This window comes from Dioscorea cayenensis, chromosome 8 (genome assembly GCF_009730915.1).
Source record: "Dioscorea cayenensis subsp. rotundata cultivar TDr96_F1 chromosome 8, TDr96_F1_v2_PseudoChromosome.rev07_lg8_w22 25.fasta, whole genome shotgun sequence".
Classification (NCBI taxonomy): Eukaryota; Viridiplantae; Streptophyta; class Magnoliopsida; order Dioscoreales; family Dioscoreaceae; genus Dioscorea; species Dioscorea cayenensis.
Genome location: NC_052478.1, coordinates 8,282,797 through 8,296,221, shown reverse-complemented (window position 1 = coordinate 8,296,221; position 13,425 = coordinate 8,282,797). Strand labels below are relative to the sequence as shown.

Here is a 13,425-nt window from a genome sequence, read left to right as displayed (position 1 = left end):
TCTTAGAACTCCTACTCCCAGTAAAAAATGAATCAATATTAAGAATTTAATTTGATTTTCAATCCAACCCTAAGATCATCCCTTGTATTAAATCTCTGCGTAGAAGTCAAAAATCTTTTTTTTTATCCATGATCACATCTAATCATTATCCACATTATTCAAATTAATTTCACATAGATATAGCCCAAATAATTGTTATAGAAGGAAAAAAACAGAGAACAGAGGAAGCAGTCCTCAATTGGGTCAAAATCCAACACACTGAATGCAATTTATATAGATACAAAAGGAAATTTTGAGTCAATATATTTGTGATGATTTCTCTCTAAAAGAAATTATCTGAAATCTTTAGATCTCCTTCCAATCTTATCATAATCTTCTGACACTTTTCATACTCATACAAACTGCAGGCGCATGATTGGAAGGTTAGATATACCAAAAAAAATTATTAGTTCCAATCCTTAATTTTTAATTGACCTTTATTTCCCACTTAATTAGAGACTTGAATAAATATTTAGCTTGAAAAGATATTTTGGGAAAAAAAAACTAGGGGGGTATTTGAGTTAAGATGAGAACAATATAATATTTTATCATTAATTGAATCTTTATATGACTTCAACTCAAATAAAATTCGAGTAGAGAACTTCAGTTTGAATTCAACTTAATTTTTTAATCAAAAGTTGATAAATAAAAATTTCATTAGACACAAGCCACATCAATAGAGTTGTAGAAATAAACAGAATACTTGCTCATAATCAGAACATGTTCATACAGCCAAATAGATTGAGTTCCATGCCAGTCTATATGACTTCACAAAGAAAACTAAGAGATTCATAACAAGCACTTGATCTTATGCTTTAGCTAAAGACAACAATTAACAAGTCTAACACAATATTTTTTGTTTCTGAAAATAAGGAATGATCATTAGTCAACCCATGGCATATTTCTGGGTCCATTCTCGAGCGGTTTCTTCATAAAGGGCTCTCTGGTTCTTGCAGATGCGAGCAATCGCCGGAACGAGAGGATGGTCGGGGTTCGGGTCAGTGAGCAGAGAACTGATGGAGAGAAGGACCTTGGAAATTGTCAGAGCTGGGCTCCATTGCTCATTGAGGATGTCAAGGCAAATGTTGCCATTGGAGTTGATGTTTGGATGGTAAACCTGTCAGAATCAATGTAAAGATTGATGTCAGTAGATTAAATTTTTATTTATTGTTATTCACAACAATATAAATTAGTAGTTGAAGGATACTGTTCTGATCTAAAAGATAAAATGAAGTTTGATAGTTGAATTTGATCAAACAATTGAACCAAGGATCTTATTTGTACATCGAGATACTTCATTTGCAATAACCAAGGATAATCCTAAAGGCATTGGTACTAATGCTGATGATACTCATTGAATCATGTGGTAAAGTTGCTAATAATGTGATTCATACAACACCTAAGCTGATAATCTTCGAGACATTAGAACTAATGCCAATGATAATCAATCCATGTAGGGAGTAGCTAAGAATGTACTCAAATGACTGTAAATAAAAATAATACCAAAACTGGCCAATAAAGAGAAGGTCGATAATAAAGCTAATAATCTCTCCCGGTGTCAGTTTACATGCTACTCCTGCCAAACTAGAACATGATCTATTACTGAGCATGCTGACACTAGCTCAGTCCATGAAATTCAAGGAGACAAGCAAAGAAAACCAAGCAAGAAGATAAAGATAAAAATAATCTATCAAAAAGAATACTACTCAATCCAAAAACTTCAAACTGAAATAAGACTTATATTGATAACACCCTGTAAATTAGTAATTTCTACATTGCATATTTACAATTTTTTTTCTGATCCACTGTCAAAGGTAAAAGGATTGAATCCTCATTGAACATGCCACATGAATTATCACACTTGCATTTTCACAATTGAAGTATACATCTCAAATGAATAAAAGAATCAAAGTGAGATATAATGAATGTATAACACCTGTTAATCTGTGTTGAATGTAAACCATATGAAAATTGAGTTTTAAAGTCCTATGAAAAATCATAGTTAATTAAGAAGACAACAAAAAGCATAATTGAAGAACAAGATCTAGTTATAGAACCATAATAAATGATAGGAATACAAGTCCATCTTACCTTGGTTTGGAATTTCACATAAGGAGGCCTGAAAGGATACTCTGGAGAAAAATGAATATCAACAAAGAATACACCTCCAGCATAGGGACTATCAGCAGGGCCCATGATTGCCGCTTTCCAATGGAACAGGTCATCTCCAACAGGTTCTGCACTGCATGATGTTGGAGGATCTCTCTGCAGGTGCTGAAGCTCCTTTAGAAGCCTCTTGCTAGCCATAATGCCTACCAAACCAGCATTTCAAAGTGTGAAAACAATTGACAGGATCAAAAATCTCAAACTTAAATGCAGGAAAAGAACAATGATTCATCATTATCAAGGAGAATTATTAGGCTATGATCATAGCACTTGCCCTCAAATCTAACTCCAACATCATATATTTTGATAAAACTTAGTTTGGAAAACAAAGACTAGACAATAGAAACAATAAAAAACTATCCAACTACTAAAAGAAACACAGAAACCTTGAATTCATTGGTAAAATAACTATAAAGGTTAGATCCAAAGTAATTCAAACCTGTTGTCAATAACAACCCAAAGAATAGTCTCTCTCTAGAATATAATTGGAACACCAGCTCTTTTTAAATAAGAAAGGATTAGAACTTCAACTTAAACATCATTAACTTTATACAATGAAGTAGAGTAAGTCTCTGTTAAGTAATAAACCAGAAAGACATTAAGATATAATCCTACTCTAACAGATATACAAAATTTAGCATCCAAGAGACAATTTAGCTGCCTATATGGAGTTCAAAAAGAGGCTATTTCACTCATCTTTGCGAAGTCACAAAGAATAACAAATTAATTTAATAAAAAAAAATTATAAAAAGTCTGCTCCTAGTTAATTGAAAAACCATAGAAACATGGATAGGAAAATGACGTAATATGTAATAATAAAAAATTTTATTTCAATCAAAATATGCAACAGCATCTAAGTCTTAGAAGTGGGATTTACTTTCAATACTTTTTTCATATATTTCCTTCCAAATCCTAATGACTGATGGGTGATCTCTCACTTTTTCATCCTTTATGTATACTGAGGGAAAATTTTTATATAGACTACATAAACCAAATCTCACTAAAACTAAAATAACCAACTCAAATCCTACTCAGATTCAAACTATAGATAAAACACTCCAAATAAGATACACACACACACACACACATATATATATATATATATCTCAACTAAACTTTGAATAAGATTCAACTTAATATAAATTTGGCAGAACCACTTCTTCAGGAAAGGGAGAGGCACTTGTATAGATGAAATCCTTCACAACTGTAACCACACCTAGTGAGCTCCATCATGACAATAAAATACCAAACAATAAAAAGACATAGGCAACTAAGCAAGTAACACAATAACAATGGAAAACCCAAATAAAAAGAAAACCATGGTACATCAAATTATACATGAAATAATAAGCTCATCAGAGTACAAGAGCCATACCAACTAATAGTATGATTTCGTTATCTCACTCACTCAAACACATACTTTTCATGAAAAAACACGAGCCTAAATCTCCTCGAACTCCTCTACCCTTGCAAAGACTGAATCAATAAGAATTTTGTTTGGTATTCAACCCAACTTCAAGATTATCTCTTGCATTAAACATCTGTGTAGAAGTCAAATTCTCTTTATCCATAATCACATCTAGCAATTATCCACATTATTCAAATTAATTTCACATAGATATAGCCCAAGTAAGTGTTAGAGAAGGAAAAAACAGAGAACAGAGGAAGCAGTCTTCAATTGGGTCCAAATCTAACACGCTGAAAAGTTCACACTGAATGAAATATATATAGAAACAAAAAACCCTTGTGAATAAACTTGTAAATTAGCCTTTAACTATTCCAAGGACAGATCTCAACCTGCAGAAATCTTCAAACTTTTAAGGCCTCAATAAACATGTCTGCCACTTGGTCTTTAGATGTCACATACTTCAGCTCAATCTCCTTCTTTCCAACATATACTCAGATCTATCTTGCCATATGGATACAAACATTCACAAATTCTTTTCTCATGACAGGAGCCTTTGCTCATAGAGCTATATTCTTCAGTAGAGATTACCACCCGGAACATAATGAGAATAATGTATAAAGAAAACATTTGGAACACTTCATTTTTGAACAAAAGAGTCATATCCAAAATGTGTTCAATCGATTATGTATTAACCAATATTCAATTGATTGGCCCGAGGCTTCTATTTTATCATCAATCCCATCACCGTTCACGTTCATTTTCCAATGAATAGATCTCTTTACTTGTACAACTTAAATGTCTTGTATTTCTCAAGAAAAGTGATTTGATTACCAGAATACTTCGTATCAACAGATAAGATACTCGGTATATCAATATTGATTAGATCGGAAATCTGTTATTGAATTGCTCATTCAATGAGCATTCTCAATATTATGCCTTGAAGAGGATTCGAACCTCCACGCTCTTTAGCACACATTGATATAGAAACTTCTATACCAGAAACAATGGTATATCCAATTATAGCCCCTCTGGGATGTAAAATATATACCTTTCTCACCATCCCTATAGTGTATGAGACAAATGTATGCATCTCGATTAGGGTTGTATTCTATGGTTATGATTCTACCATATATGTCTTTTGATTCTGTCGAAAATCATGTTTTTTTAGGGCTTCGCAAAACGATCAATTTAACAATTAATAATTATTACAATTTGATTACTTAATTGATTAGTCAATGAGTACTACGCATAAAGTCCACTCCTTCCCTATAGTACAAGTGAAAGGGAAAAGGAACCAATCTCCACAGATAGATGATCTCGACATGTGACTAAATCTAGCTGAATAATTTCTAATTCAAATGAGTTAAAATAGGGAAATAAATATCTTTCCGTGTAGGTTACCCCAGACTCAAACTGGGATTTAGTCAGATGGAGTAAGTAATTTTTCCTAGTGTTTTTCTAAAATAAAACATTGTTGTTCAATGTCTTGGACTAACGATTCCTTAGAAGGTATTGTTAAAAGATCGGCGGCTCTTCTAGGGTTCCCTTATCTGGGATCCCAGGGAAGAGGATCAAGTTGGTTAATTGTCACTTTTTATGCATAAAATGGCTTGGATTGATATTATTCTGGATACACAAAATGATTCTATTTGATCTTCACAAAATGATTCTATTCGATCTAACAAAATATGATGACAAAGGGATCAATTGCTAAGCTGTATGCGATAGGAAACTCTCTAGTGCGGTTCTAAGGAAAGAAATTTACTTACCTATTCCGACCAGGGAGAATGGGCCACCAGTAATTTTGAGAGAAGAGGTGCCTCCTCACAAAAGGGATTCGCAATGACAAAGCCCAGGCGATTGTTTACCATAAACACAGATCTCCGCAAAGTCGTACGGCAAAATTGGTAGATGCCACAAACTTGATTGAATTGAGATTTGATATGGAAACTTACTAAGTGATTGCAAGAAAGAATTACTTCTACCAAAAATGGATCTATAACTTTGATCCAAGCAATTTATGTACCTGAGGATGATTCGACTGACCCAGCTCTTACCACGACATCTACACAAGAAAAGTAAAGTCAATTTTCATATGGATTATTTTATTCTCTCAATTCCAATCGAATACAACTGGATCTAATATAGTATGAACTGGCGATCAGAACATATAAGGATAGAACTTTATGATCAATTATGAGATTCTGTAGGTCATTGGTACAAATAATAACCAAATACCAGATGTGTCTTATATGCAAGTATGTAACCGAAAAAGAGCTTGAGGGAAGATCAAAGAAAAAATTTCTTTCTTTTTTGTAAATAATTAACTTAATTTTCTATTCTCGTTTTGTATAAAAAAATAATGATTTTTTTTTTCTCTTGTTCCTCAAAGATTACTCTTCCAATCCGAATAAATCAGTCTCTCCGCATAGATAAATCTTTGGGGTAAAAATCTTGAAAGGTAAACAAATTATGCCCATATTTCAATTTGGATACCAAACTTCAATTTATATCTTTTTTTCATCCTACTCCAATTTGATTTCAACAATAAGGTACCCGATGGATTCCGGTGAGAAATGTCTGACATTGACACTGGATAAACCATGTGGAGGGCATTTTGACACGTCATATGTTAATATGGACTAGCCGCGTCACCCCAAGAGTCACGTCATCATAAAACTTAATGGTACTTGGATAGATGATGTAGCTTTTAGGTGTGACATGGCTAGTCCACATCAGCATATGAAGTGTCCAAATGCTCTCCACATGGCTTATCCGGTGTCCATGTCAAATATTTCTCACCGAAATCCCTCGGATATCCCCCCGTTGAAATCAAATCGAAGTAGGGTGATCAAAAATATACAAATTGAAATTTGGTACCAAAGTGAAATATGGGTATTGTTTGGTGACCTCTTAAGATTTTTACCCCTAACGTACTAGTTAAGAGTATAGCAAGTTACAAATTGTCTCAGTATGACATGTATTTCTATTACTATTAAATTAATAAATGAAAATGAAGTGATTGTAAGAATGCAATAGAGAACAAATGTGAGAAGGGAAAGAAGTGTTCATTTACAGTTGGGCAAGATGCACTTTCTAGTTAGGTATAATCACCAAAATAGTCCATGTACTTTTCTCTCTCTTTCCTTTTGGTCCCTCTACTCAAAAATGCTCCTGACTAGTCCCTTTACTTTTGAAAATGTGCCCACTTAGTTAGAAATGCTCCCAACTAGGCCCTCTACTTTTAAAAATGCGCCCACTTAGTCCCTCTAGTTGGGCCATTTTTAAAAATATAAGGACTAGTTGGGAGTATTTCTAACTAAGTGGACATATTTTCAAAAGTAGAGGGACTAATCGGGAGCATTTCTGAGTAGAGGGACCAACAGGAAAGAGAGAGAAAACTAAAATGACCAATTAGGGGTATTATACCTTCTATTTATTGGGGAAACCCAAGTATGCTCTTGCAGATCCATAAAACAACTCTAAAAAATCTTTTTCCTTTTTGGAAGATATAGGAGCAAAACTGCAAAACTTCCACATAATTTCCTTCCAATTAAGCTGGCAGCCTGGCATCCACAATTTTTGTTTCATACAACTCCTCCCATCAGTGCATAGTACTAAATAATCAACAATAATATCTACAGCTTCACCAAATTCAACCAGGTCACCATGAGTAGGACTTCAACCACAACATAATTGACAAATCAAAGATGCACTTCCACAAGTAAAAGGAGTTCGGATATATATTGGTTGTGCCGTTTTGCATCAATTGACAAGCCCAATCCCAATCTCTTGCTTTCCTAATTCATCTTGAATCCATTCCGTCTGAATTGGTGCTTTCTCCGTCACAATTATTGTGAAGAGACATCCACAATAATTAGCCTTGGACAATTTTTTTGTGAAAATGTATGTCTATTCAAATATAGACCAAACATAAACATAAAAAAATCTGGTCAAATAAATCCAAGGATAAACAAGCGCAGACAGCGTACCTTAGTTCTTTTATTTCAGATCCATCTTTTGCAACTGTGCTTTGGCTGTCTCAAGTTGTTTTAATGATCAAAACAAAAATAAAAAAATCAGTGGGAAAGGCAACAAAAAATTATAATAAAACTTTAGCAAATTCCATCAAATTTGTAATACCATTACAGCTTCCACGCTTCTTGATGAAGTTGTCATCATAATGAAGAAGATGACTTGGATAAGCATCTTGACAAGCCAAGAAATTTCAAAGAGATTATGCAGAACACTCACTTTCTCAGATTGAACGGCTGTTTTTATACTCTTTCGAAAAAAGCATTCTTCCAATTTTCTGATAAACATTCTACATGAAAAAAAAAAGACTTTGGTCAGCATTGTCAGCATCCAAAATCAAACAAAGCATTTCAAAATTTCGGTTAATTTACAAGAAAAATCAACAAATTCAATCATGAAACTATAATTACCCAAGTAAAAGAACGACTCAATGTACAGTAATTTGCAGCAAAGGAGAAGAAAGAAAAGAGAGCTCACGCGGGAGGGGGCGAGGCCGTTGAGCTCGCTAATGGCGATCTCACGGCTTCGAATCTGACAAGAAAAGATGGAGAACATCATAAGATCCAATAAATAGCAAGAAATTAAAGTAAAAAAAATTGGCAAACCTTGTTGAGGAGATCGTGGTTAGGGTTTTCAGAAGACGAGGACGAGCGCGAAGAAGAGGACGCCATCGGGCACTATCGTGATTATTACACTTTGGATTTGAAAATTGAAATTAATAGAGAGTCGCCATATTGCACATATACCCCTACTAATTAAATAATTACACATAACACCTTGATTACATATGAAGAAAACTTATTAAAAAAAATGAAACAGAGACTAGTTGCATAATAATTAAAAAAAAAAAATCAATTAATGCTTCATGAAGTGGCCATTGAATAGGAACCGTGGGATAGCACTTGGTTCGAGCCGTCTCAACTCCTATTGCACTTGGTTTCCAGTGGGAGTTATGTGCCCCTCTAGTACCCCTAACAAAGGATTATTTCTAGAAAGTTATTTAAGCCGCCATAATTAGTACATTTTCGTAAAAACAAAAAAATGGCCATTGAACTTGGAGGCTGACTTAGGTGAAATGTGTAGCTTGTGTATTTTCCAATGATATCAAATATATGCCACGTAGGTTTTTATTACAACAAGCCTTATATTTATGATGAAATAATTGAGAACCACAAAAAATTGTGACTACATATCTTTACTTTTGTAGTAAATGATATTTGTCGTCTATATGTTAACTTCTTTCGGTAGCTCTATTTTGCTTAAATTTTAGATTTATTTAGAAGTCTTCTCAACCAAATAACAAGATAAAAACAAGAAGCATTTGCAACATACTCAACTTCGCATGTTAACAGAATAACAATTGCTAGTTTCTTTGAACTCCAAGCAAATACAACAATGCCCATGAAAAGGCAAAGCCACTAATAGTTTTTCGGTCATCGACATCTTCTCTCCAATCAATACCAATTAAATCCAAATAATCTGAAATCATTTGTAGCAATATGAAAGAAGCCATAGTTCAATGTCCCTTAATATATCGAAGAATCCACTTGGATTCTTTTATATGAGTCCTTGTTTGTCATTTAATGAATTGACTACTGATGCCAACTCCATACAAAATATCTGGCTTTATGCATGTTAAAAATCACAATCTTTCAACAAATCTTGTAAATGGAATTGGATTTACCTTTTCAGTATTGTCAAATTTGGAAAATTTGATTCCACATTTATAGGTGTAGAAACTAAATTTGTCTCATCTATCTCAAACTCCTTTAATATTGCTTCTACACAAGTCTTTTGAGAAATAAAAATCTATTCTTTTCTTTGCTTCTCACCTCAATTCCAAGATAAAAAGACATGTAATCCCCAAATTAGTCATATCAAATTCTTTAGTCATCTTTTTTTGAAATCTTCAAACATTGTCTGATTGTTGCATGTGAAAATCAAATCATTAATATATAAGTAAACATATGTAACATCTCCATGCTTATTCTCCTTAACATACAAAGCATGTTCATAAGGGCATTTTCTAAAACCACTTTTTTAAAAATATACATCAATATGTACATACCATACCTTAGAGATTGTTTAAGGTCATACAAAGCTTTCTTCAATTTCAGTACTTGTCAGTCTTTCAACAGTATAACGACCGGTGCACATTTAAGCTCTCCATGCTTGCCCTTCCATCTGAGCCATCCACGCTTGCTCTTCTGATGGCCCCAAGCTCCTCCTCCTTCCCACCCAGGACCTTCTTCTGGAATCTCTTGGGCAAATATTATCTCCGATGGACAGAAAGTTGACCTCCAGGAACCTCCTCGCATCTGAGGAGGGATCATTTCGAATGTATCAAAAATTTCTCCACTGCTGCAGTTACAATCGACATGATCTTTGGCTCCATGCCAAGGACAGCATGTAGACATCTTTTTATGCAAAATTTCTGGGCAAGGCTCTTTCTCTCGACCAGGCGAAGCTTGCGCTGGCTGATGCATGGAGAGGACTAGTAGCTTTCACGGTGGCGGATCTTCCTAATGGTTTTTATTTTATTAAATGTGAGTCTTATGAAATGCAGGATCGCCTTTTGTGGGATGAACCGTGGTCAGTAGCTGGAAGAATTCTTTAACTCTCCCCCGGGTCGGAGAGCTTTTAGCCGGCTTTTGAGAAGCTCTTCACTGCAGCAGTTTGGATCCAAATCTATCACCTTCCCATGGAGCTTTGGGGAAGGGTGGGAGGGAGGGAGGGGGGAATTCTCAAACTGGTGGCTTCCCAGTTTAGGCGTGTTCTGAAGGTGAATGGACATATTATGGACTGTTCACGAGCAAAATTTGCTTGTGTCTGTGTAGAACTTGACCTAGAACAACCTTTTCAACAAGGAACATCGGTTAATTATGGTGGGTATTCAGTTTTTGTTCTTGTGCTCTATGAGAAATTACCTATTATCTGTTACAGGTGCGGGAGAGTAGGTCATGGGAAGGCAAACTGTTCTTTCACCGGTAGTCACCTGCGTCCAGGTTCGCATGTGCCTCCGGTATCACTGAGCCAGAGCTAGCGTAAGCTGAACCTAAGATACAGGTTGATGAGGTCGACAAAGGGTAGGGGTATCTCCTATGACCTAATCTCCTTTAAACATGGAATTTGGTCCCTGATTGAAACCTAGAGGACAACATGTTGCCTCGCGAGGGTGAGGTGGGGGTCATGGTAGCGGTCATGGTGGCGGTCAAGGTGTATCTCATGGCGGCGACCACAGTGGTGCTCGTCGCCCTAATTCCAGAGAACATCGTGGGACGATGTCCCAGATCTTGACGCATGGTCACCCACTTGGGTCTCCTCACAACACATGGTTGATCACCCTCACATGTAGGTGCCACGTAGTACTCCCATGGGGAGAGGTGGTAAGTCGCGTGCTGCTCAAACCTTATCAAATTCAAATCTCAAGGCATCTTTACCTGTTGAAATTTCGTCCATTGGATCATTACTTCTGACAATGCTTTTGATGGTCCCGATGGGTTGCCTTCCATCTCTCCTCCTATCAACTGTGCTAATGTCCCTTGTCACGAGGAGACACCGCCCTCTAACAATCCTACTTCCATCCCCAAAAATCAACTTTCGGTGGCTCCAGATACTTCTCTGTGCAGCGATAAGGGGAAAGGTAAACTTTCTGAATTTGATTCTTCAAGTGGCCCCAGTGAACCAGAATCTTCTCTAGAATTGATACTCATTTCCTCTGTTTTGCTCCATCCTCCTTCCCAAAACCACTCTCTTGAAGACAGACATCTCATGGTGGTGGACAAAGTTATCGACGCTCTTGCTAACTCCCCACATAGTGATCAGAATATCGATGATTCCTCTTCTAATGATGTTGGATCATTGCAGGAAGTTGATGACGATATGATATTTGGGCATTACTAGAGGGATGCTACCATCTAAAAGGGGAATGAAGCCAAAGAATGGGAGAAATTCTCCTTTTAATTGATCTTTTTTCTTGTTTTCTTTGTTATTCTTTTGACTCCTTTCTCTTTTGTTTCTTTTTTTTATGGATTTAAAAGTAATTACTTGGAATTGCAGGGGGTTATCCACCTCGAGCACCATGGATCGTATTCAAGATTTCATGAAAACTAGTAAACCGGATTTCAACTGTTTGGTTGAGACTAAGACTATTATTCCTAGAATTCACAGGTTTTGTACAAAGCTTAACCGTTGCTGGGATTGGGCTGCCATCCCCTCAAACGGTTTCTTCGGAGGTATTATTATCATCTGGAATCGTTCGATCTGTTTTATTACTCCTGTCGCTGTGAACAGAAGCGCTTTACACCTTGTGGTATCTTCCAATGATAACTCCTGGATCCTTACCTCCGTCTACAACTCACAGGTGCTTTCTAAACTTAAACATCTTTGGAAATCTCATGTAAAAATAACCACTCTTAGCTCTTCCTTGGCTCCTCACGGGTGATTTTAATGCCATAACTAGCTCTGAGGAACATAAGGAGGGAAATTTCAGAAACTATGCTTCCAAATCCGCTTTTTTTTAAAAAATTTATTTTTGAAAATAAACTCTTTGATCTTGGTTTCTCGGGCCCTTATTTCACCTGGTGCAATGCTCAGATTGGCTTTGCCCACAAGTGGACTAGGCTAGATAGATTCCTTGCAAACATAAACTGGCTTTTAAGTTATAAAGAGTATTCAAACCATCATCTCTCCCATACTAATTCTGACTACTCCCCTCTTTTTCTCAATGCTAAAAATTCTTCCAAGTTTTCTAATAATATTTTTCGTTTTGAAAATATTTGGTTAAATTACGAGGGGTGTCATGATAGTGTTTTTAGAGCTTGGTCTGATGATTCCTCTGCCTCTCCTATGCACTCTTTCATGCACTCTATTTCCTGCACTAAACATAATATCCTCAGGTGGAAAAGGAGTGGCCTCTGCCATATTGATAAGGAGATTTCTAATATTCAAGGGGAAATCAAGAGGCTAGAGATTGTGGATGCTTCTTAACAGGATGATTGGCATGCGACTTGGATCAGGGCTCTGTATAATAGACTCAATGCTTTACTAAGGCAGCAGAACATTTTTTGGGGTCAACGTGTAAAATTGTAATGGATGACTCAAGGTGACAGTAATACTCACCACTTCCATAACACAGTCAAAGTTCACTAGCATAAAAACATAGTAAGAGAGCTTAAAGACATTTCGGGTAATATTTTCTCAAATCAAATTGATATTGAAAAATGTTTCCTTAATTTCTTTAAAAATCTTTGGTATACTACTGTTGCTCAAACTCCTGATTTCTATTTCAATGCTTTACCAGATAACTTGCCTACTCTTTTGGACATGGATAGAGAATTTTTGACTAGACCTTTCTCTAAGGATGAGGATTAAGAAGTGTGTAACAATTAGCTCATAAGGACCACCATTGTATAGTATAACCACTATGCTGATAAACTCTCAAATCCATGCCCCGTGGTAAAAGTCTCGGGGCCGAATGGTCTCAATGTTGAATTTTATCTTTTTTACTGGAATCAACTTGGTGATTATTTTTTTAATGTGATTTCTTACTTTTTTAATTCTAGTCACCTCCCTCACTCTTGGGGGGAAACCTTTGTGGCTTTGATTCCCAAAAAACCCAACCCTAATTCTGTCACTGATTTTAGACCAATATCTCTTTGCAATCTTTGCTACAAAACTATTACTGAAATGCTTGCTAATCGCCTCAAGACTGTGATTCACACCCTTATTGGCCCTGAGGAAAATTGTTTCATCCCTGGGCATGGCGCTTCTGAGAT

At 35.9% G+C, this 13,425-nt stretch overlaps 1 protein-coding gene across 7 annotated transcripts; it reads right to left on the bottom strand.

The window, feature by feature from the left end:
• Positions 1-746: 746 nt before the first annotated feature.
• LOC120266894 (ubiquitin-conjugating enzyme E2-17 kDa-like) lies at positions 747-8,339 on the bottom strand. Of its 7 annotated transcripts, none has more exons than XM_039274544.1 (8): positions 8,254-8,339; positions 8,126-8,179; positions 7,757-7,937; positions 7,606-7,650; positions 5,640-5,678; positions 3,581-5,534; positions 2,131-2,351; positions 747-1,156 (listed from the first exon to the last, which is right to left on the bottom strand). In XM_039274544.1, exons 7-8 carry the CDS (start codon positions 2,344-2,346, stop codon positions 926-928), a joined length of 447 nt encoding a protein of 148 aa, XP_039130478.1. In that variant the 5' UTR covers positions 2,347-2,351; positions 3,581-5,534; positions 5,640-5,678; positions 7,606-7,650; positions 7,757-7,937; positions 8,126-8,179; positions 8,254-8,339; the 3' UTR covers positions 747-925. The 7 variants fall into 7 exon arrangements, with proteins under 7 accessions (XP_039130478.1, XP_039130480.1, XP_039130479.1 ...); XM_039274546.1 differs by having other exon boundaries at positions 4,003-5,534; XM_039274545.1 differs by having other exon boundaries at positions 5,383-5,534.
• Between the last annotated feature and the right edge of the window lie 5,086 nt (positions 8,340-13,425).